This window comes from Lampetra planeri, chromosome 10, assembly GCF_965212315.1.
Source record: "Lampetra planeri chromosome 10, kcLamPlan1.2.h2, whole genome shotgun sequence".
Taxonomy (NCBI): Eukaryota; Metazoa; Chordata; class Hyperoartia; order Petromyzontiformes; family Petromyzontidae; genus Lampetra; species Lampetra planeri.
In genome coordinates this window covers 2,491,886-2,516,936 of record NC_136116.1, presented here as the reverse complement: position 1 = coordinate 2,516,936, position 25,051 = coordinate 2,491,886, and the positions used below count along the sequence as shown (strand labels likewise).

At 56.0% G+C, this 25,051-nt stretch overlaps 1 protein-coding gene across 1 annotated transcript in view; it reads right to left on the bottom strand.

Moving 5' to 3' along the window:
* Window positions 1-24,222, bottom strand: part of LOC144720828 (integrin beta-3-like) — a 31,005-nt gene extending 6,783 nt beyond the window's left edge. Inside the window, exons 1-12 of the mRNA XM_078597901.1 lie at window positions 23,700-24,222; window positions 18,877-18,980; window positions 15,719-15,956; window positions 14,991-15,240; window positions 12,483-12,651; window positions 11,600-11,761; window positions 10,505-10,600; window positions 9,238-9,327; window positions 6,449-6,583; window positions 5,235-5,492; window positions 4,362-4,614; window positions 870-1,092 (exon numbers count right to left, since the gene is read on the bottom strand). Of these exons, the coding sequence (XP_078454027.1) occupies window positions 870-1,092; window positions 4,362-4,614; window positions 5,235-5,492; window positions 6,449-6,583; window positions 9,238-9,327; window positions 10,505-10,600; window positions 11,600-11,761; window positions 12,483-12,651; window positions 14,991-15,240; window positions 15,719-15,956; window positions 18,877-18,980; window positions 23,700-24,180 (2,459 nt within the window). The 5' untranslated portion in view covers window positions 24,181-24,222. The remainder of the gene's footprint in view (window positions 1-869; window positions 1,093-4,361; window positions 4,615-5,234; window positions 5,493-6,448; window positions 6,584-9,237; window positions 9,328-10,504; window positions 10,601-11,599; window positions 11,762-12,482; window positions 12,652-14,990; window positions 15,241-15,718; window positions 15,957-18,876; window positions 18,981-23,699) is intronic.
* Window positions 24,223-25,051: the final 829 nt, after the last annotated feature.

The following is a 25,051-nucleotide window of genomic DNA, read 5'->3' as shown; positions in this document are numbered from 1 at the left end:
AGGCGACCAGGACCCCGGGTCCCCATCCCAGGCTCTCTGACCTCACCCAGCGCTCGTCTCGAGAACAGAGAGAGAGGGGGGGGGGGCGCTCTGAAGCCGTGGGGGGACATTTAATGGGAGCCAGCTGTGGGCTCCCCATCTTGTACCCCCCGCCACCCCAAACTTGCTGCGTCTGCAGCCACACGGGGAGGGCCGCAACCATGGTGCGAGACCCCAGGGTGCATGTGTCTCCGCCCTGCTGCGTGCCCCCGTAGCGGGCGTCGGCAGCGGTCGCCCACTCCGCTACGAATCCCGCAACGCTCACAACAACGAGCGGAGCGCCGGGCGGGATATAAACGCAGCAAGTTGGCACAGCGGGGAGCCGCAGGTGATGCGTCTGCCAAGTCATCCCAGTTAGTCAACCCATAACACCTGGGCCTGTCAGCCCAGCCTTCGACACTTTACGCGTCCTCAGTGCACCTAGCCTGGTACAACCCCGGTGATGTGGTAGCTTTATGTTACCTTCAAATACAAGATTCCCCGTGTAGCCTTAACAGACTGTTGGGGAAAGTGCTCTGAGCGAACACCTATGAAGGCTGGCAAGGCACACGAGGGGGTGGGTGGTCAGCACCACGCTCGACCGCCTTTGTCTCCCAAATCCTGATGTTTACGCAATGCACCGGGTACTCATTTGAGGCTGAGTCGACCCAGGGGGGAGGCCCAGGACCGGTTCAGACAATCGTCACCGGTGGTGGCCGTGAGCGTTCATCGAAACCGGGTCGCAGTGCGCTAACCACTACACTACCACTCCCCACAATATCCTACCTCCAACCCCTCCACACCATTACCGCCCCCCCCACCTCCCCACCGCTCGCCTCCACACCACTCACTTCTTGCGGGCGCAGGCGTCGGGGCAGGTGGGGCAGCGTTGGCACGCGGAGCCCGACGCGCCGGGCTCCGTGCACACGCAGCGGCCGCACTCGCAGCGCCCCCGGCCGCTGCACTCGAGCCCCTCGGCCGAGACGCACGCGTCCGTCACCAGGGAGCAGTTGCAGCTTTCGCCGGCCCAGTCCGCGTCGCACGCGCACTCGCCGCACACGCACGGCCCGTGGCCTGGACACGCACACAACGCGCGCAGGTCCACGGGGTGACGCACGCGGGTTCAGAGACAAAGACCGCCACCTCCCCCCCCGCCACCCCGTATGACCTTAAGACTCTTGGGGCAAGCGCTGCTAGCGAGTAGCACCTGTGAAGCCAACGCCGGATGAAGCTAGTGCGGGGCCTGTAGCATATTATACAAGGGCCCTAAAAAAAAAACCACGTAAATATTAAAACACATTTTTTACTTGCAGAGTAAATGAATTGTATTTTTTTATTCGCTATACAGCCAGATGATACGACAAATCGCTAACCTTCAACACCCAGTCGGTCATAAAAGTTGAAGGCAGTGTAGTACTATAGTAATAGAGCAAGTGCAGCATCACTGAACCGGAATTGATAGCTTGAAAGCGTTTAGCGTGGGGCCCTTGAAGGTGTGGGGCCCGTGTAGCTACTTGTGCTACTGGGACAATCCGGCACTGGATGAAACGCCGGCAAGCCGCACGAGGCGGTGAGTGGCCAGCACCACGCCGGGCCCGCATTTGACTCTCAAGGGAGGCCCAGCGCTGTTAGCGAGCACCTGTGCGGCGAAGTGTTTGCGATGCGTTTGCCAGCGAAACGTCGGCCACCGTGCGGCACAAACAAGCCCACAAACCACATCGGGGCTGTGTGTTTTAGTTCAGTTCTGGCTGACAGATTAAAGGCAAAAAAAAACCTCAACGCATCTGTAATCGCAAGAGTGGAGGCTGCAGTGGTTCACTGCGTAATTAAAAGCACTGCGAGTGGGGTTATGGTGAAGATAAAGGGTCACGTGTGGCTCTCAATGATTCACTCAGCAGCAGCTGCTACGGGTGAGAGTGGCGTGAATCCCATGGCACTTCTCTCTCCCCCCGTATCGCGCTCACAACATCAACAACAACGTCAACAACGACAACATCAACAACGTCAACAACAACATCAACAACGGCGAGCGCAGCGACGCAGAGGCGCCTTCTCAAATCAGCTCGGGCAGAGGGCAGGGCTGGTGCTCGAATGCCTTAGCGGAGCGCTTCGTCAATGTCGTGTGGGAACACGGGCAGGGGACACGGGCAGGGGACACGGGCAGGGGACACGGGCAGGGGACACGGGCAGGGGACACGGGCAGGGGACACGGGCAGGGGACACGGGCAGGGGACACGGGCAGGGGACACGGGCAGGGGACACGGGCAGGGGACACGGGCAGGGGACACGGGCAGGGGACACGGGCAGGGGACACGGGCAGGGGACACGGGCAGGGGACACGGGCAGGGGACACGGGCAGGGGACACGGGCAGGGGACACGGGCAGGGGACACGGGCAGGGGACACGGGCAGGGGACACGGGCAGGGGACACGGGCAGGGGACACGGGCAGGGGACACGGGCAGGGGACACGGGCAGGGGACACGGGCAGGGGACACGGGCAGGGGACACGGGCAGGGGACACGGGCAGGGGACACGGGCAGGGGACACGGGCAGGGGACACGGGCAGGGGACACGGGCAGGGGACACGGGCAGGGGACACGGGCAGGGGACACGGGCAGGGGACACGGGCAGGGGACACGGGCAGGGGACACGGGCAGGGGACACGGGCAGGGGACAGGTTAAGGGGGCCGGGAGACGGGGAGGGAGATGACGGGGGGGAGGAGGGAGGGAGAGGAAGGGAAGGGGGCGAGTGAAGTGACCTGGGGAAATTGGGGAGAGGAGGCGTTTGTAAGAGGGAGAGGAGGAGGAGGGGTGAGACGGGGAGCAGAGGAGGGGGAGCGAGAGAGATACGAAAGGAGAGAGCGAGTGTGGGAGGGAGGGAGGGACTAAAGCAGGGGATCTGGTGATGGGGTTTTGAGGGTGATTTTTTTCTTCTTGGTGTCTATGGACACAGTAGCACATAATGGCACTTATGTTATGCGGGAAACCCGCGTTATATCTTTGATTTAAAAAAGGGGGCACATAAGCAAACAAAAAAAATACAAAAAACCCGACATGATGAACGAAGCAAAGTGCCGAAAGACCGAGCATCTTTCTCGTCTGATCGTTAAAAAGAAAAAAAAGGAGGGAGGGAGGTGGGAGAAACGTGGTGCGGTTTGGAGGGAAGAGAGAGAGAGGATGCAGAACAAGAGGGAGAGTGAGCAAGTGGAGAGGGGAGTGATGGTGGAGAGCAGGGGGGGGGGTAGAGGAGGGAAAGAGTCGGGGCAAGAAGGGGAGTGGGGAGAGAGGCAGGATAAAGAGAGAAGTTGGGAGAATCAAAAGCAGCAGAGAAGAGAGTAACGAGGAAGGGGAGAGAGCAGAGTGTGGAGGGGGGTATGCGGATCGGGCTGGTGGGGGTGGAGGGAGTAGACCTTGGGAATTCTCACAGCTCTCGGATTTCTCCCTAGTTTCGCTCATAAATTCTCCCACTCTCCGCCGGGCTGTCAGTGGCATCGCGTGGTCCAGCCACTGGATGTTTAACGTAGTCCGCACGTGGAAATCATTTGTCTGGGGAGTCTCATCACATCGTGGACCATCTGGACGCCAAGCACTTCGAACCTGGTGGATAACATCTGGAAGCTCTGGTCCCTCACACAGCACAACCGGTTCTCGTTTCCGCAGTACAATCATTGCATCGAGGACAGTATTGTGCGTGGTTCAAAGCGGGATTCATCGATCAGAGGCCCGCCGCACATCTCACACCACTTCAATTTTGGGTTTTTTTCTGACCAGGTAAGGCTCACTGAGCTAAAAAGCTCTTTTTCAGAAGAAACGTGTCCACAAATTATAGCTCAACGAAGTGGCTTATGTGGATATTTTAAAATTCACGAAACCACGGGGAGAACATGCAAACTCCAACGATACAGATGTCAGGGTCGGGATCGAACCCACGACCTCCTTCATACCAGACGAGGTAGTTAACACATCGCCACCGTGGCGCCCCAAAATGTACATCTGATTGTTCACACAGAACTGTCAGGGAGTTGTGATGCCCAGTGTGCCCGCGACGAGGCCACATTCATCAGATGTGTGGCCCATCGCGAACTGGGTCTGCGTCTGTCTCACTTCGACATTGATTGCCACTGTTGTGTGACCTCGTAGTTGTGGCATTTGAATACCTCAGCCCATTGGTGTGTGTGTGTGTGGGGGGGGCATTCGTGATCCACGTGAAACGTATTTAACCAGCCTGGTTCTATCCCCCACGTAACTCTCAATGCGCGATTTATTTGTTTTGTTTGAAATCGGTGAGCGAGCGTCGCGTTCCGCCAACGTCCCTTGGCGAGGCGCGTGCCCGCGCACTCACCCGAGCACAGCAGCCCCTTGTGCCGGATGCAGGAGAAGTCGTCGCACTCGCACCAACTCCCGTGCACCTTGCCCAGCTCGCTCGGCCGGCACACGCACTGCCCGCACACGCAGTCCCCGCGCCCGCTGCACGGCGTCGCGCCGGGCTCCCTGCGGCACCCGGCCGCCCTGCCGGCCCGGCCCGCGGACTCGGGCTGCTCCGGCGGGGACACGAAGGTGTCTCCTCGTCCCTCGGGGTCCGTAGCGTCGTCCTCCTGAGCGCCGAGGGTCGGTACGGTCCGGGGGTGAAGGGGCGCGCAAGCGGATTCATAGATGGAGGCGTGGCGTGGGTTGTGCGGGTGCGTGCATGGCTCAGGCTCGGAGCGCGAATATTGATCATTATAAAAAATAAAAAAGAGTACGCACACGTTTACGGCCCTTAGTCCACTGCTGGATGAGGGCGTTCCGATGCCATTGCGGTCGATACAGGTTGGAGAAGGTGGGGAGAGCGCCCATGTGAGTGCGTGCCTCTTGTTGTACTGCCCCCTTCTGCTGCGTCTCTCTCTCTCCACCTGCCGCTCCCCCCCCCCCCCCATGCTACTCCAGATCTCATCCTCTCCCTCCTCGCTCTTTCCTACTCCTCTCCCCCACCCCACTGTCTTCTTCCCTTCCGCACCCTCCCGCTCTCTCCTGCTCTCTTCATCCCTGCCTCGCTACCTCCACCCCTCCCCATCTCTCTCCTTCTCGCCTACCCACTTCTACCCCTCCCACACTCCCTGCCTCCATCTCCCTCCGTCCTTCTCTTCGTCCTCCCCCCGCTCCCTCGCCTCTCTCTCTCCTCCTTCCTCAACTTCATCTCTCCCCCACCCCCCAAACATCCCCGTCCACCCCTCACCTCCTCGTCCGCGTCGCTGCACTCGCAGCGTGGCCCGAGCCTGCCCGGTGCGCAGCTGCACACCCCGCACTCGAGGCTCCCGTTGCCCGAGCACGCCGAGCTCCGCGGCTCGGCGTGGCGCGCGCACGCGCACGCGCACAGCTCCCCGGCGCCGCGCACGTGCACGCGCAGCGCGCCCTCGAAGCCCACGGGCTTCACGGTGAAGGTTCGATGCCCGCGCACGCAGCCGCGCGCCTCCACGCGCACCTCGAAGCTCACCTACGGCGGGGGGGGGGACACAGATAAAGATCCCCCGTATAGCCTCTTCACAGACTGTTGGGGGCAAGTGCTGTTAGCGAGCACCTGTGAACCCCGGCTTTGTGCAAGAGAGGGGTTAAGGTGGCCAGCACCATGCCCGGCCGCCTTTGTTTCCCTTGAGCTTATATTTACACACCGCAACCAGGTTCACATTACATGCTGAGTAGACTTATGGGAGGCCCAGGACCGGTTCAAATATTCGCCACTGTGATTGGTCATGTGCAGAAATTGAACTCGGGTCGCCAAGTTCATAGCGCAGTGCGCTAACCACTACATTACCGCTCACATGCCATTCACATAGATCATAAAACTTACACCCAGATCACACGTAGATACGCAACATCACAGGAGATCATGTACATACGAGTCAAACATATCACACGCTAATTTGGTAACATATACCGAATTACGCAATCGCACAGCTAACGGGCACGGAAAGAGTATAGATCACTCTCACACAGCGTCAAACACATAGAGATCACACATACACACAGATCACACACATAGAGATCACACATACACACAGATCACACACATAGAGATCACACATACACACAGATCACACACATAGAGATCACGCTCACACACAGATCACACAAATAGATCACACACACACACAGATCACACACATAGAGATCACACACACACAGATCACACAGATCACACACAGGCAGATCACACACAGATCAAACAGATAATCCAGGAATCACTGGACACGGCTAAATCCCCACACTACGCCTACCACCATTAAACCCTACACCATCGCCTCTCCATCACACAACCAAAATCCATCCACGCAGCGACCCCACCAGGACCCAACGCAGAGCCGAGGGCCGAGCAAGTGATATCCCCCTCGCCGCTGCCCCCCCACCCCCCATCGCCTCCCCACCCCCACCTCCTCTCCCGCCCCCCCGTACCGTGTCTCCCACACGGAGGTCCGCGCAGCGCCTCTGCCCCGGAAGCGCGGTCCCGTTCTGGCACGTGGCCGTGAAGGAGACGCTGACGTCCTCGGGCTGGTCCCAAACCTCCAGCTCCACCACCGAGCGGATGCTCTGAGAGCCCCGGCCGCGCGCGGGGATTCACGGGACCGGGATCAGCGTAGAGAGGGGCGGGGGGGGGGTCACGGGACGAGGGTCCATGTAGGGGTGACGGGACGGAGGAGGGTAGGATGGGGTGGACGAACGGCCTTTGTTAGCACTACAGGTTCAATAAACAGCAGAATGAATCCATCACGAGGGGCAAAGGTTCTCGAGACCAATACGCCCAGAAAGCCAAAATATGAACGGCAAAACATCAGCACAGCAAACGGCTACGAGTGGCTCAAATCCCAAGGTAGAGTCACCGGGCGAAGGGCCACCGACACAGCCGCCTCGCCTGGCCCACGCCGCAACACTGAGCTCGAATCTTGCAACTTACACGCGGGCTATGTCCCGGGCTGACCCACGCGAGTGAATCTCTGACACCCAGGGGCATGGGCCCTGGCACAATTCACGAGAAGTGGGGAGAGGTGGAGTCGGGGGGGGGGGGGAGCTATCCAAATGCACCCGCCTCGTAGCTCCATTGCGCAGTCGCACCGCCTGCGCACTCAGTCGCCACGCCGCTGGTGACAATGTCCAGACTCGGGTGCCGAGACACGAGGGGAGTGAACGCATGGCGCACGTGGCGCACGCGCGGCGACACGGGGTCGGTCGCGTGACTGCACGCACGGGCAGATTGTTTAACGTGGCCTCTGTGCCAATGGGCCTGATGTGTATTGTTTATCTGATGGTGAGGTTGCCAGTAGAAGTAGCGGGGTAGGGTCGGCAGGAGGGGCGGGTGGCTTGGGGATGGAAGTAGGTCTCACGGTGAAATGTCTCCGTTCCGTCGGCGCCGAGGAGCTTTGGGGGAGGGACATTCCTCTGATTCTTGCCGGTCCCGCTGGCCCGCAACCAATAGCGTCACCGCGTGCGAGAGCGTGTGAGTGTGAGAGTGTGTGTGTGAGTGTGAGAGTGTGTGTGAGTGTGTGAGAACGTGTGAGTGTGAGAGTGTGTGTGAGTGTGTGTGAGAGTGTGTGAGTGGGTGTGTGAGTGTGTGTGAGAGTGTGTGTGTGAGAGTGAGTGTGTGAGAGTGTGAGAGTGTGTGTGAGTGTGTGTGAGTGTGTGTGTGAGAGTGTGGTGTGTGAGTGCGTGAGAGTGTGTGTGAGTGTGTGTGTGAGAGTGTGTGTGTGAGTGTGTGTGAGAGTGAGTGTGTGAGAGTGTGTGTGAGTGTGTGAGAGTGTGTGCGTGAGTGTGTGTGTGTGTGTGCTCGCTAACAGCACTTGCCCCTACAGTCTGTTAAGGCTACACGGGGGATCTTTGTTTATCTTTGTGTGTGTGTGAGAGTGTGTGTGAGTGCGTGAGAGTGTGTGCGAGTGTGTGTGTGAGAGTGTGTGTGTGAGTGTGTGTGTGTGAGAGTGAGTGTGTGAGAGTGTGTGTGAGTGTGTGAGAGTGTGTGCGCGAGTGTGTGTGTGTGTGAGTGTGTGTGAGTGTGTGAGAGTGTGTGTGTGAGTGTGTGAGTGTGTGTGTGAGTGTTTGCGTGTGTGAGTGTGTGGGAGTGTGTCAGAGTGTGTGTGTGAGTGTGTGGGAGTGTGTCAGAGTGTGTGTGTGAGTGAGTGTGTGTGAGTGTGTGTGAGTGTGTGTGAGTGTGTGTGAGGGTGCGTGTGTGAGAGTGTGAGAGTGTGCGTGTGTGGGGAGCCGTGGTGTAGCGGTTATCATGCTGCGCTACGAACCTGGCGACCCGAGTTCGATTCCCGCTCACGGCCAACATCAGTAACGATTATCTGCACCGGTCCTGAGCCTTCCCTAGATCGACTCTGCCTCAAATGAGTAAACATCGCCACTGGGGAGACAAAGGCGGCCGGGAGTGGTGCTGACCACCCCTTCGTGTGTCATGCTAGTCTTCATCGGTGCTCGCTAACAGCACTTGCCCCAACAGTCTGTTAAGGCTATACGGGGGATCTTTGTCTTTGTGTGTGCGTGAGTGGAGTGTGCGTTCAATCGGCGTGGTCTGGGAATAACAACCCCAACCCCCTCTCTCCCCGTGTCACACAGTGCGCTGTGTCGTGAGCAACGCCACTGCCACAACCACCGCAGTTGCAGGCGGGGGAGAGGGGGGAGGGGCCGTGGGGGAGGGGCCGTGGGGGAGGGGCCGTGGGGGAGGGGCTGTGAACAGGCAGAACGGGCTGCTAAACCCCGCCACCTAAATCTCACTGGCCACGGGCCCACAGAAAGGGAATCAAAATAAGCATTGCCGGAGGCTCCCCAGGGGACACGCGTCTAAGACGTCCCCCGGCCAAATACGTTTCGGCCGAGCCAAGGCGAAGCCAGTCAGCCACCTTTGGGAGTCGTCCAGAAACACGGCGCAATTACTCGCGCTGACCGCGTGGAACGTCTAAAGCCTCGGCTAACTGGGGTGTTGTTGATGTAACTGTTGCTGTGCATGTACGTGCGAATGTGTGTGCGTGCGTGTGTGAATGCGGCGGTGCAGCGATTAGCGCACTGTGCTATGAATGCGTCGACCCGAGTTCGATTCCCGCTCATGGCTAACATCAGTGGTGAGCTACATGTGAACTGGTCCTGGTACCTAATCTCCCCCGGACCCCCCCCATCCCCTTCACCCACAAGCACTGATCAGAGCGGCGAACAAACCCCCCCCCCCCAGCGGCGATTGAGTAAAGAGGGGCACGCACGTTATAGGCGGACACGATGAGCTGGATGATGTTACTCGAGTCGTTGGCCAGAATCCCAGCCGTGGTGCCGGGCAGCAGGTGCGCGTAGCTCTGTAAAGCCAGGGGTCAAGGTCAAGGTCAATGGAAGAGGTGAGGGTCAGACGATGAGTGCTCAATGCTGGACATCACGATGGGCCAACGCTCTGAGCACGGGAGGTGCTGCGGCAGACGCGCTGCAGGGTAGGGTAGCATTCGTGGACGACGGCTGGAGAAAGAGACAAGGTGACATTCAAATAGACAGACGGACAAATTGGGCAAGAGACAGGGAAGTAGAAAAATTGCAAAAGGGATGCCGATATCGGGTACAGACAGATGGATAAGTAGATACATTGACAATAGACACATCGACAAATGCAGACATAAAGAGAAATAGGCACAGGCAGACACAACATAAACCCCATAGACAAATTGGCAAACAATAGTCGACAAAGGGGCAGTATATAAAGCAAGACACTGAGACATACATGCATATACAGACGGATGCACCAACAGATGAATACATACGTACCAAGGCCGTAGCCATGGAGTCAACATTGGGGGGGACCAAATCTTCCAGGGTGTCAGGGGGTCCCAACCCAGAAAAAGATCTAAATTTTATAACTCATTTCCTGCCTAAAATATTTAAAAAGTCACTAACACAAGGGATGGATTTTTTTTTTACAATGTCTAATAGTGTATTTTATTACATTGCTCTGTTTTTACTTTTTTACCATTTCTTGTTTCATTGTATGTAATGGCAGAGATTAGGGATTAATAAAGTACAACCATAACCACAAGCATATAAACAAAATCAATTTTATAGTAATACATGGGGGGGGGGGGGGCATTTTGAGCATATTTGAATATTATAATTACGCCCTTGAAAGGCTTAACTGCCCCCAGTGAAGTGTGGAAGGAAGTTGTAGGTCCACTGGGCAAGAAGAGGAGGCATCGCAAGCGATTCTCAAATATAAAGGTTGGGGGGACTGTGGCCGTACTGGAATTGCAGTGCTCATATTGTGACCAAAGGTTAGCAAATTGTTATTTTTATTGACATAGCATAGCAATGATTTATTTTGCGATATATTGGGGGGACATTTTGAGCATATTTGAATATTTGAATAATCACGACCTTGATACGTACACAGACGGACAAATTCACAGACAGACGAACACATAGAGGCATATGTGGACATTGGACACAGAGGCAGCGAATGGACAGACCAGGCTGATAGATGGACGTGCGCACCCTGTACAAGGCGTAGTGCTGTCTGGTGACCGCGAAGATGAGGTTCACGTTGTTCTCGGAGAGTTTCTCCCCAAGCAGGGCGAGGGACGGGTAGTCCTGGACAGAGAGACAAAGACGGCCTTTTAATTACAACTGGGAAGAGGCGTCGCAACATCGCCATCCTTCACTGCGGGAAACTTGGCGGGACCGTGCTGTAAAGAAGAGTCATCGGGACTCGGCGAGGCTGGGGATGATGATGATGATGATACGATCCGCTCACGGGTATCTGGGGCGCCGCGGTGGCGAGATGTTGACTACCTCGCCTGGTATGCAGGACGTCGCGGGTTCAATCCCGACTCTGACGCCTGCTGTATGTTTGGAGTTCGCGTGTCTCTCTCCCCGTGTGTCGCGTGGATTCTTCTGCGGATCCTCCGGCTTTTCCCTCCGCATTTGGAACCAACGTGCGTTTTGAGTATTTGCCTGCTATAAATGTCCACGTGATAAGCCAGGTTCGTTGAGCTATCGTTTGTGGCCAGGCCGCTTCTGAAAAAGAGCTTTACAGCTCAGTGGGCCTTACCTGGCAAAATATAAAAAAGTAAACAGTTACATAAAATAGTAATCTGGTGGATCGCTGTGAGCTGTGGGGAGAATAAGGAGTCACAGAGAGAGAGAGAGAGAGGGGAGATTGGTTCCCGTGAATGATTGGACTTTCCGAGACGCGGTCCCTACGGTGTCCGCCCAGTGAGCGCTGCCAATGGACGCGAGGTTTCCTCTGCATTGAGGCTGCGTGTCTGTGTGTGCGCCCTTAACAGGCGTGAAAAATGTAAATATAACAGGCAACGTTTTCGGGCAACGGCCCCTTTTTATGGCATCACAAAATGGGGTAACAAACTATGTCTGTGCGGTAGCCATTCGTTAACGTCACAGGACTGATGCTAATGATGCCATAAGTTATGATGATAATGAATAATAACAAAGATGGCACAGGTGATAATGGCAACCGTGATGATCATGACGCTGATGATCGTAACCATGGTCACGGCGATGACGGCCATGGTGGCAGCGCTGATGATGTACAACGACCGCCACGCTGCCCGCGTGCGCGCGAGCGCTCACCATGACGCTGCTGCGCGCGTAGCTGTTGTTGGGGTCCAGGTGGCATCGGCCGTCATGAGGAGTGGCAAGTCCCGCGAGGCGCCCGTCCAGCGCCAGGTGCGAGCCCGCGTCCGTGGCGAACACCACCAGGTGCGTGGCGCCGCCTCTCCAGCCGATCTGCTCCTGCGTGGGGGAGGACGCGGATCGCCCGGTGAGGAGCAGCAGCAGCAGCACCACGCCGCCTCTCACCTCGAACTCGCGGCGACGACGTCTTGCGAGGCTCAGGGTGAGTGTGCCCGCGCACGGGCTCTGCGTACTGCGCTGGGGCTTTGAAGCAGGAGATTTAGAGGGGGTGTTTAACACGTGGTCAACGTGGTGGTGATGGTTACTGGTTGTGTGCTCGCTAACAGCACTTGCCCCAACAGTCGGTTAAGGCTTTACGGGGGATCTTTGTATTTGGTTAATGAAGAACATGGTGGCGTGGTGTTGGTAATAGTTCTGATGATGATGATGAAGGTGGTGGTGATTCCATTGTTGGTCATGGCCGTCATGATGCTGATGGGTGTAATGTTGGTGGTGTTAATGGTGATAACGATGATGATGGTGGTGGTGATTGCGCTGGCAATGGTTAACTCTTGCAATAATGACCGTGACGACGGCCCACACCCGCCACTCACATCGCGTCACACCCCCCCTCCCCGCCCTCCGTCACAACGCTTCTCACCGCCACACGATCACGAATTCATTCCCTCCACCGCGCCTCCTATCAGTTAGGCGCATCTACGTACGGCGCGAAATAAGTCCGACGTGCATACACACTCACTCACTCATTCGCTAACTCCTCACCCACCACCCATCAATTCGTGCATTCCTCACGCACCCCCCCCCACCACCGCCTGCGTACCCCGCACACGGACGCCTGCAGGATGGCGTCGAAGCCCCCCTCGGGGGCGTCGTTGTTGCGCGACACGTTCTGCCTCTGCACCTCGGCGATGAAGCTGGCGGCGCGCTCGGTGAGCGCCAGCACGTGGCGGAAGCCGAAGGGAGTCCCGCACACGGGGAAGCGCTTGAACCTGGAAGGGGCCGATGAGAACAGTCGAGGAGGTTATCGTGGCGACGACGACCACCACCGCTACGGTGATCACCACCACGACCACAACTACCACAGCCACCACGACCACCACCACCACAACCACCACCACCACCACGACCACCAAGACAACCACCGTGACCACCACCACAGCCACCACGACCATAACCACCACGACCACCACTACCACCACGACCACCAACGCAATCACCATTACGACCACTACCACAACCACTACGACGACCACCAACCACGACCACCACCACCACCACCAAAGACAAAGACAAATGTCCATCGTATAGCCCTGTGACTGAGTGTTGGGGCAAGTGCTGTTAGCGAGCACCTATGAAGGGCGGCACTGTGGCACACGAGAGGGTGGGTGGCCAGCAACACCACGCCCGGCCGCCTTTGTCTCCCTCGTGGCGATGTTTACACACCGCACCCGGCATTCATTTAAAGCAGTCGACCTCGGGGAGGCCCAGGACCGGTTCAGATAATCGTCACTGGAGCAGAGGTGTGATTGCACGTGATTAAAAATATACTAAAATTGATTCATCCAATTAGTGTATCCATTGATTACATCGATCGATTAACCAAGCAGCCTCACTAAGTTGGAGTCAATTGAGGCAACTGCGGGTCTCTTACTCCGAGGGAGACCTGGATCAACACGTGGCACGCGCACGTGTGTTTTTGGCGCAGATAATAAACAACACGCGGACGAACACGAATGTACCATGTGGCCACGAGTGTCACCCGCAGTGCGCCCCATCTCTCATGTGCATGTTGAACTTCTTTCACACCGTCGTACGTCGCCAACCGCGCCCATCTTTAGATCTCAGAAGCTAAAATCAGGATTTCCTTTAGCCTGCATAACGAATGTTCGGATGGGCTGCTGCGAAAATGCTACGTTGTCAGCAGAAAGCATTGCAGCAAAATCCATTGTTGTACGGTACTACGTATGCTCTGACGCAGTGGTTCTTAACCTTTACTGCAGCTCTGTACCCCCTTTGGATCTCAATCGTAATAAACAAAATAATTGTAATAAATGCATAGGGCTTGATGAAACAAGGTAGTTGTTACTTACGTGTCCGTGCTTAATTTGTGATTCGATAATTTGGTTAAATTTTTTATCTGGCCATGTCCCGCTACCCCCAGAGAGGGCATCTCGCACCCCCAGGGGGTGCGAGATGCCCCCTGGTGACAACCCCCACTGCTAAATTTCCGCCTTCAGACAATTAATGATGAGTTGCGTCTATAATTACACACGCGCGAGATAACCAGAGCACGTGGAGAAACCCCACGCCTTGCGCAAGGGGAGCAACACTTTGTCCCCGTACAGACGGAAACAGATGGGGATTCGTCCACACTCGCTGTCCTGCCTTCTCCTGGCGAGCCAGGGTAGGGAGTTTCGCAACATCCGTGCGATCCACAGTGCTGGATTACAGGCCACGTGCATAGTCACCACCGTCGGATGGTGATGGTGATGATAAAAGCAAACATCGTTCAACACATCGATACCGGATATGATGATGATGATGACGATGTTTTGAGAGAAAATATATTGTAACGGAGCCGTCTCCATCAATCGGTGTATCCAGCGAGTCCCTATTGTGCTGATGTGTTGTGGTCCATTACTCATCATTATGCTGCGTTTGGTTATCGGATTATAAGTGAAGATGCATCTTTAAAACAACAAAGACAATGGCAAAAGACCCCCCCTAAATATATATACACAATCGAACTGTTGGGGGTAAGGGCTATTAATGATGACCAAAACTCTGACAGCCGTCAGGGTCACACGAGGTGGTGAAGTGGGCCAGTGTCTCACCCCGGGTCGTATTTTTTTCTCCCCATTGCTGTTCTACAACACCGCACCAGGTGTGAATTTTAAAGCCGAGTCAACCCTAGTGAGACCCTCCACGATCGGTTAGAATATCACTGGCCGCTCATGTCTCGCCGTGGACGGGAATGGAACTCAACAACAATAGCCATGGAGTGAAGGCGACGTCACCACAGAGCCTGTGCCAGGCTAAGTGCACTTTAAGGCCGCGTGAAGTGTTGAAGGCTCTGCTGGCAGGAAGTCACGAGACAGACGCAGGTGCCATGGGTTGACTGACTGAGACGCCTGGCAGAGCCACCACCTTTGCTTGCCGCTGTGCCAACTCGCTGCGTTTAATCCGCCCGCCGCTCCGCTCGCTGTTGTGAGCTCCTCCGCCCTCCATTGCCGCACACACACGTGTGTGAATTTGAGCTTCTGTGCAGAGAACCACGCTTCGAGGCGAACAGACAAACATGCAGGCAGGCAGATGTTCAGGGCCGCACCTGAGACACGGGTTGCGCAGGTAAGCCGGTGCCGTGTTCGTGAAGGGCGACACGGGTTTGTCCACGAACGAGCCGAAGCCCAGACGGAGCTTGCTCGTGAGACGGGCCATGGCGACCTCGAGCTGTGCGCCGAGCACGCGGATATTGTCCAGGTCGTCCTTCATGGACAGCGACAGGTCCATCAGGTAGTAGAGGTCGAGGGGGTAGTCCTCCACCTGGCGCACCTGCACGCGCACGGTCGCCGGGTCCCCTGCGAGCGAGCGCACACGCGCGGACAAGGAGGGCGCAATGAGCGTTGGGTCAAGGGGGGCAACAGGAGGTGCGGTCACTTACCGTGTGAATGGACTGCGACGTAATTGTCCGTGGATGAGGACCCGCACAACGGCGTGAGGGTTTAGAACACAGTGGGGGGGATAAGAGGCTGATGGTTGGCAGCAGGGATATTTGTTTTTGTCAGAGCGGTACCATGGCAGTGTGTGAGGGACGCTGCAATGTGGAACACTGCTCAACGAAGAGAAATGTGAGCGACCATCCGTGCAGCCTGAACTTGTTCCCCTACCCCAAACCTTAGGGCGTCCCTCTTAATAACAGCGGGGGGCGCGGGTGATGGAGCGCCCGCTGGCACGCTCCTCCCGCGAGTCGCGCTCTCGCTTGCGATCGGCGGCGTCGCTTATTTATTCGCGGAGCCGCGTGGAAGAGCGGCCCCTCCCCCACAGGACCCGACGCACCTGGCCGGAGGGAGAGCGACACCTCCTGCGGGGAAATCTGCACCACTCCAGAGGGCGTCTCTCTCGTCTCTCGCGTCTTCCCCGTCTCCCCCGTCTCCCCCGTCCCGGGCTTGTCGCTGAGCGGCAGAGCCTGGACGAGCTGCACCTGACTCCTCGGGGCCTCCACCATGTCGGCTGGGCAGCCCGAGCGGAGGAGGCGCTCCTGGAGATCGCAGCGGGAGCGGCCGCCCGGGAAATCCTGGGTGGCAGTGGTGGTGGTGGGGGGGGCAGGGGGATGGGAGAGGCGCGCGAGGAGTAGAGCGTTCGGGTTTGAATGCGTTGAGTGAGCCATGTGAAGGAAGATTCACACAAGACGCGATTTGGAGACGACAGCAAGAGGTGCGATTGTAACCGTAGGAGCGGTCCCCACCCACCCATCCACTCAAGAAAGAGAGGGGGAGAGAGAGAGAGCTTCTCTGATGATGTGGCGGCCTACAGAGCGGCCCATTGTTCCGCCTCATCCAAAGTAATCGCGCGCATTACGCGCCAGCAATTCCGGGCCTCTCTGTGAAATCGGGAGAGGCATCGCTACACAAAGGGTGGCTGTGATGCGCGCTCACGGATTCGTGACCGCGACAACTGTGGGTGAGGCGGTGGGCGGGTGGGTGGGTGGGGGGTCTATAGGAGAGGGAAGAGGCGATTACATCGGATGCCAAAACAATGGTCGTGTGAGTAGGAATCGGTTAATTGAGTAAAATTGATTGTTACGCTCAACCTTCACGCCCTGATACCCGGGCTTACAAATGCAATGTTGATTGTTTATGGTCATGAGGGTAGACTCAGCTGTGTTAGTGCCCAGTTCAGCTCTCTATCTCTTCTGAAACACCACTTGAACTCACACCAGGCCGTTCCCATCAGCGTGTGGAGCATGTGTTTGCTCTATGTTGCTTTTGTAAATCTTCCTTCAAAAAATATCCTGAAGCGGAAGATGAGTGCTGGACACAATCACGTAACTTTAATATAAATTGTCATATGGTTGTTATTGTTGCACTTACATCACACTGGGATTTTTGCACACAGCGTTGTAATACGGTGGTTTTTTTCTGGAATATTTGCTGGTTTATCCAGGATGTTTCTGTTGCGCGTCGTCGCTTTAAGATGTTCTCTGTTCATATTTTGTTTGTTGCGGTTGCACCCGACTCAAGAGCCGCATGGCTCACAGGGTTATACCTAATAAATGCAATTTGAAAAACTTGCCAATGTGATCTTTGATGTTGTTCCTTACCTGTGTATCCACAGATTCATCTTGATGTGCAATTTCTAGAGGCTGTGTTCTGTCTTGGTGTGGTCTGGGACTGTTTTTGTTCTTGTTCTGTTGCCTTAGGCTTGCATTTAGTGTTGAAAAATCCACGGGATTTGATGCACTTATGCAATTTATACTAATATTGTATACTGTGCCGTATCTATTTCGATGTAAAGCTTTCGTGACTGCAGGGATTCATATTCTTGGTTCTTTCGTTAAAGTCACGTAGAAAGGAAATAATCAAATAATACATATTAAATAATAAAATTAAATTCTCACGACGTTTCGGCCACAACACAAGCAGCCGTCCTCAGGTGAAGAACAGAGCTGTCGGAAAGACAGCGTCCCAATGAACATTGCTTCACATATCAAACTCCTTCGTCAAGGCGCTCTGCTCCTCCCACCCAGCTTAAAAATACGCTGCCAAGCTTAGCGGTGTTCATTGGGACGCTGTCTTTCCGACAGCGCTGTTCTTCACCTGTGGACGGCTGCTTGTGTTGTGGCCGAAACGTCGTGAGAATTTTATGTTATTATGTTTTATTTTTATTATTTGATTATTTCCCTTCTACGTGACTTTACCGAAAGAACCAAGAATATGTGCCGTATCTATTTACATTTAGAGACTTGTTTTGCCGTTTCTCTGTGTCGCCCTGCTATCGTGCGTTTGTACTTTTTGTTGTTGTAACTCGCTGACCCGCCCCGACTGAACATGTGTCTAACAAAGAGCTCCATAGCTCATCGGATTCCTCCTCCAGCAGTCCCATTCTGCACCAATAACGGAGAAGGAACGAAGCGGCGATCGGTGAATCGAAATTGTCACTTTGGAATTGTGACAACGAAGGAAGATGCCGAGTGGTCACGCGGCTGTCAGAGACGTCGTTCACACCACGTGGCCCCGTGTGAGCCCGGTCCGGCGGTGTGGAGGGTGGGCGAGATTGACACGCGAGGCTCGAGCGGGGATGTTGGCGTGTCAAGGGGACGTGATGGGTGTTAGGCGTGGGGGCAGTGGGGGTGTAGGGTGTGTTGTGTGTTGCGAAGTGGGTGTGATGTATGTGGAGGGGGTCTGTAGCTTCGTGGTGTTGGGAGGGGGATGAAGGGGATGTGAACTATGATGTTTTTGTTTGCTACGAACGATGATTTTTTTATTTTACCAGGTAAGGCCCACCTGAGCTATGCAGATCTTTTTGAGAAGCGACCCTGGCCCAAAAAAAAACAGAATGCTCAATGAAGTGGCTTATCACGTGGACATTTATACTGGTAGGAACCTCCTGGTTACACCAGCCTACAGTGGATTATTGTGTCCGTTCGTAGTGCAGGGAGGGGCTGGGTGGGGAGGTAGGGGCTGGGTGGGGAGGGTCAGGAGGGGCTGGGTGTTGAGGGTGGGGAGGGGCTGGGTGGGGAGTGGGAGGGGAGGGGCTGGTCACCCCTTGGTGCCCTTATAAAACTCAACGTTTAACCTACTCACGCCGGCTTGTGCCCGCCCTCACAGTTGGGCATATTTGCGGAATACACCACGCCGCCGTTGACCCTGACCATTGACCGAGCAACCAACGTTCCTACCAGCTCCCTCCGCAGGAATGTGTTAGCAGCCAAATACTCTCAACACACATTGAGAGTCTAAATATGGAGGGAATAAACCCGGAGAAAAGTCCACGCGACCATAGGAAGAGAGAGGGAGACACGCAAACTCCAAATATACAGCGGGCGTCGGGGATCGAACCCACGACCTCCGCTATACCAGGCGAGGTAGTTAACATTTCGCCACCGTGGCAGCCCTGGTGTGTGCGTGGTGGTGGAGGGGGGCTGTATGGGATGTGATGTGTGTAGGTGGTGGTTGGGGGGGGTAGCGTAGTGTGTTGAGTGGGGGGGGGGTCACCTTCTGGGAGCACCAGGCGCAGGATGGGTGCAGGAGGATGCATTCAGAGCAGCGCAGAGCTCCGCTCCCCGCGCAGACCCCCCCCGCGCCTGCTCCCTCGCCAGCTGCAGCCACCACAAAGACAAAGATCCCCCGTATAGCCTGTTGGGGCAAGCGCTGTAAGCGAGCACCTACGCAGGTCGGCAAGGCACACGAGAGGGCACCACGCCTGGCCGCCTTTGTCTCCCCAGTGGCGATATTTACACATCACACCAGGTACTCATTTGAGGCTGAATCGACCTAGGGGAGGCCCTGGACGGGTTCAGATAATCGCCACTGGTGTTTGTAGCGCAACGCGCTAATCGTTACGATACCGCTTCCCATACACAAGCACACACACAGCATCACACACACAGCTACACACACAGCTACACACACACACAGCTACACACAGCTACACATACACACAGCATCACACACACACAGCTTCACACACACACAGCCTCACACACACAGCTTCACACACACACAGCATCACACACACACACAGCTCCACACACACACATAGCTTCACACACACACAGCTACACACATACACAGCTTCACACACACACACAGCATCACACACACACACATCTACACACACACACACACAGCATCACCCACACACAGCTACACACACACAGCTTCACACACACAGCTTCACACACACAGCTACACACACACACAGCTTCACACACACACACAGCTACACACACTCATCATCACACACACACAGCATCACACACACAGCTACACACACACACAGCATCACCCACACACAGCTACACACACACAGCTTCACACACACACACACAGCTTCACACACACACAGCTACACACACACAGCTTCACACACACACACACAGCGTCACACACACACAGCTACACACACTCATCATCACACACACAGCTACACACACACAGCTTCACACACACACACAGCTTCACACACACAGCTACACACACACACAGCTTCACACACACACAGCTACACACACACACACAGCTACACACACACACAGCTACACACACACATCTTCACATACGCACAGCCTCACACACACACAGCTTCACACACAGAAGCCCCACACACACAGGCACACACACACAGATTCACACACACACACATTCACTCACACACAGCTTCACACACACACAGCTACACACACACAGCTACACACGCACACAGCACACACACAGCTACACACAGCTACACACACAGCTACACACACACAGCTTCACACACAGCTACACACACACAGCTACACACACACAACTACACACACACACAGCTACATACACACAGCTACACACACACAGTTACACACACACAGCTACACACACACATATCCTCAGCAACACACACACACAGCTACACACACACAGCTCACACAGCTACACCCACACAGCTACACACACACAGCTACACACACACAGCTTCACACACACACACAGCTTCACACACACACACAGCTTCACACACACAGCTACACACACACACAGCACACACACACAGCTACACACAGCTACACACACACACACAGCTTCACACACACACACAGCTTCACACACATACAAACAGCTACACACACACACAGACACACAGCATCACACACACACAACTGCACACACACAGCTTCACACACACACAGCTACACACACACAGCTACACACACACAGCTATACACACACACAGCTATACACACACACAGTTTCACACACACACAGCTTCACACACACACAGTTTCACACACACACAGCTTCACACACACATACAGCCTCAAACACACACAGCGTCACACACACACAGCTACACACACACAGCTTCACACACACACACACACAGCTTCACACACACACACACAGCTTCACACACACACAGCTACACACACACAGCTTCACACACACACAGCTACACACACACAGCTACATACACACACAGCTACACACACACAGCTTCACACACATACAAGCAGCTACACACACACAGACACACACACACATAGCTACACACAGAGCTACACACACAGCTGCACACACACACAGCTTCACACACACACACATCTACACACACACAGCTTCACACACACAGCTACACACACACACACAGCTTCACACACACAGCTACACACACACACAGCTTCACACACACACAGCTTCACACGCACACAGCTACACACACAGCTTCACACACACACAGCTTCACACACACACACACACAGCCTCAAACACACACAGCGTCACACACACACAGCTTCACACACACACAGCCCCACACACACACAGCTAAACACACACACAGCTACACACACACACAGCTTCACAAACACACACACAGCTCCACACACACACAGCTTCACACACACACAGCCCCACACACACACAACTTCACACACACACAGCTTCATAAACACACACAGCTACACACACAGCTTCACACACACACACAGCTTCACACACACACAGCTACACACACAGCTACACACACAGCTACACACACAGCTACACACACACACAGCTTCACACACACACACAGCTTCACACACATACAAACAGCTACACACACACACACACAGCATCACACACACACAACTGCACACACACAGCTTCACACACACACAGCTACACACACACAGCTACACACACACAGCTTCACACACACACAGCTACACACACACACACAGCTACACATACACAACTTCACACACAGCTTCACACACACACAGCTTCACACGAACACAGCTACACACACAGCTTCACACACACACACAGCTACACACACACACAGCCCCACACACACAACTTCACACACACACAGCTACACACACACACAGCTACACACACACAGATTCACACACACTAGCAACAACGAGCAACAACAAACACTCACGCAGTTAGTATTGTTACGTTGCCCAACAGAGTCCGACTGGATGTGAATGGAATTCGTCGAATGTAATATTCGCCCCCCCCCCCCACTGGCACCGACTTTTAAGCAGAGGGGAGACGATGGGAGCCGAGTGCGAAGCCATCTGCGACTCGGCGCAGCGCCACCGATGCTCGGGCACGAGAGAAGTTCGCTTCGTGTTCTCGTGCGGGTCTTGCAGAGACGACGACTACCGCGGAGATGGAACGATGAAATCCGTCGGTGTGCATGAGCCAGTTGAATTGTTAAACGACTAATCTGCTGGTGTGCATGAGCCAGTTGAATTGTTACATCGTTGGATCGTGAAAGATGATGATGGTAGCGGCGACGTCTTGGAGAGGTTTTCATCCAGCAGTGGTTAGATCATGACTGCTGATGGTGCTGCTGACGATGAATTCGCTTCGTGGCACAACCCAGGGCTGGAGAGGGGACGGGATATTCAAGGCGCAGGCTCCGCGTGCCTAACGTGGGAGCGATTGTCTTGGACAGGGTGGTGGTGGTGCTTGTCTGCACGTAGGGTCTGGATGATTCCCGGCCCCTAATCGTTGCCACGTGCGTAAACACGGGCCCTGCCGGGCTCTCCGCCCGTGCGCGCGCCGAGTGGCTCCCATCTCGGCACACGGCGCGGACATCCACGAGTCGCGCGGGACCAGCAATTTGCGCGGCGGGCAGAACGTGAGCGGGAACGCCTCCTCCTCCTCCTCCATCATCCTCCTCCTCCTCCATCATCCTCCTACTTGCTGTGGACTCCGGCAACTCAACGGAGCCGAGTTGGGATAAACACTCTCATCCGGTCATCGCCAAAAGGCGAACCCGAACATCCGCAAGTGATTTGTGGTGGAACGCGCCGATGTGGTGGTGGCTCTGGGCTGAGCGACACTCCAAACGTCCCTCCCCCTTCTCTCTATCTCGAACCCATGGGAGATGCGGGTAACTTCTGCACAAGTGGGGAATGAAGTCACAGCCTCGTCGTGACTGCAGTGAAGCGCGGTCCATCACTCGCATCACCATTGTGTTGTACAGTATGGGTCTCTGTGTGAGTCTATGGGTCTCTATGTGAGTTTATGGGTCTCTGTGTGACGAGTCTATGGGTCTCTGTGTGAGTCTATGGATCTATGTGAGTGTATGGGTCTCTGTGTGAGGAGTCTATGGGTATCTGCGTGAGTCTATGGGTCTATGTGAGTCTATGGGTCTCTGTGTGAGGAGTCTATGGGTTTCTGTGTGAGGCTATGGGTCTCTGTGTGAGTCTGTGGGTCTTTGTGTGACGAGTCTATGGGTATTTGTGTGAGTCTATGGGTCTATGTGAGTCTATGGGTCTCTGTGTGAGAAGTATATGGGTTTCTGTGTGAGTCTATGGGTCTCTGTGTCTCTGTGTGAGTCTATGGGTCTATGTGTGAGGAGTCTATGGGTCTCTATGTGAGTCTATGGGTCTCTGTGTGAGTAAGTTTGTCACTGTGTGAGTTTCTGTGTGAGTCTATGGGTCTCTGTGTGAGTCAGTGGGGTCACTGTGTGAGTCTATGGGTCTCTATGTGAGTCTATGGGTCTCTGTGTGAGGAGTATATGGGTCTCTATGTGAATCTACAGGTATCTGCGTGAAGTTTGTCACTGTACGAGTCTATGGGTCTCTATGAGAGTCTATGGGTCTCTGTGAGTCTATGGGCCTCTTGTGTGAGTCAGTGGGGTCACTGTGTGAGTCTATGGGTCTCTATGTGTGAGTCTATGGGTCTTTGTGTGAGTCTACGCACAGAGTTATAAACACGCCCCGCTGTTTCGCCAATACTGCACGAACAAAGCCGAAGAAAGAACCCTCACCCCCGACTCGAACTCCAACCGCTAACCCTCCCCTCGACTCGAACCCGACCCCCCCCCCCACACTCACCGCTCAGCGCCCTGGCGACCAGCTGGAGGTGAAGGATCACGAATGTCAGGCTGGGGGGGGACATGGCAGGGCTGCCCCCCGCGCTGCCTCCCTCGGTTCCTCCTTCCCTTCGTCCTTCCCTCCTTCCTTCCTCTCTCCCCTTCCTTGAGCTCGGCTCGGCGCCGTGTGAGAGAATCAACGAGAAGAGAGAGAGGGGGAGAGGAGCGAGGCGGGCGCACGTAAGGGGGTGAAAACAGCGGGGCACGTCTTGTGCGCAATCCTTACCAGGTGACTCCACAACTTCACGAAAGAAAAGGGGAAAGAGAGAGAGGAGTTGGAGAAGGAGGAGGAGGAAGAGGGGGCGGGGAGGAGTGGAGGATGGAAGGAGGAGGAAGGAGGAGGGAGGAGGGGGAAGAGGCGTCAGCGCGGCCTCGGGGTCCGGTGTCGGTGCAGCAGCAGCGGCTGCAGCAGCAGCGGCTGCAGCAGCAGCAGGCGCGCGCATCTGGCGTCCGCAGCGGCGATGCACGTGGCGATGTGCGGCGCAGATTCCTCCCACCCACTCCACTCCCCACGCCGATAACAACAGCAGCAGCAACAGCAGCAGCAGCAGCCCCACGAACAACTGCCGCTACTTCACACTCGAGACCCGCTAAAATGACGACCGGTAAAAAAAAAAGAAACCGGTAACCGTTTGCATGAGAGAGTATCCGGTTAGGCGGATCGTTGGCCACGAACGGGTCGTCGCTCGGCGGCCTCGGTAGGGGGACCCCGGGCAGGGGGACCCCGGGTAGGGGGACCCCGGGCAGGGGGACCCCGGGTAGGGAGACCCCGGGCAGGGGGACCCCGGGTAGGGAGACCCCGGGTAGGGGGACCCCGGGCAGGGGGACCCCGGGTAGGGGGACCCTGGGTAGGGGGACCCCGGGCAGGGGGACCCCGGGCAGGGGGACCCCGGGTATGGGGACCCCGGGCATGGGGACCCCGGGCAGGGGGACCCCGGGTAGGGGGACCCCGGGTAGGGGGACCCCGGGCAGGGGGACCCCGGGTAGGGAGACCCCGGGCAGGGGGACCCCGGGCAGGGGGACCCCGGGTAGGGGGACCCTGGGTAGGGGGACCCCGGGCAGGGGGACCCCGGGCAGGGGGACCCCGGGCAGGGGGACCCCGGGTAGGGGGACCCCGGGCAGGGGGACCCCCGGCAGGGGGACCCCGGGCAGGGGGACCCCGGGTAGGGGGACCCCGGATAGGGGGACCCCGGGCAGGGGGACCCCGGGCAGGGGGACCCCGGGCAGGGGGACCCCGGGCAGGGGGACCCCGGGCAGGGGGACCCCGGGCCGCTGCGGCTGCTGCGGAATCGTCATCCAGTGGCAGGAGGCGCG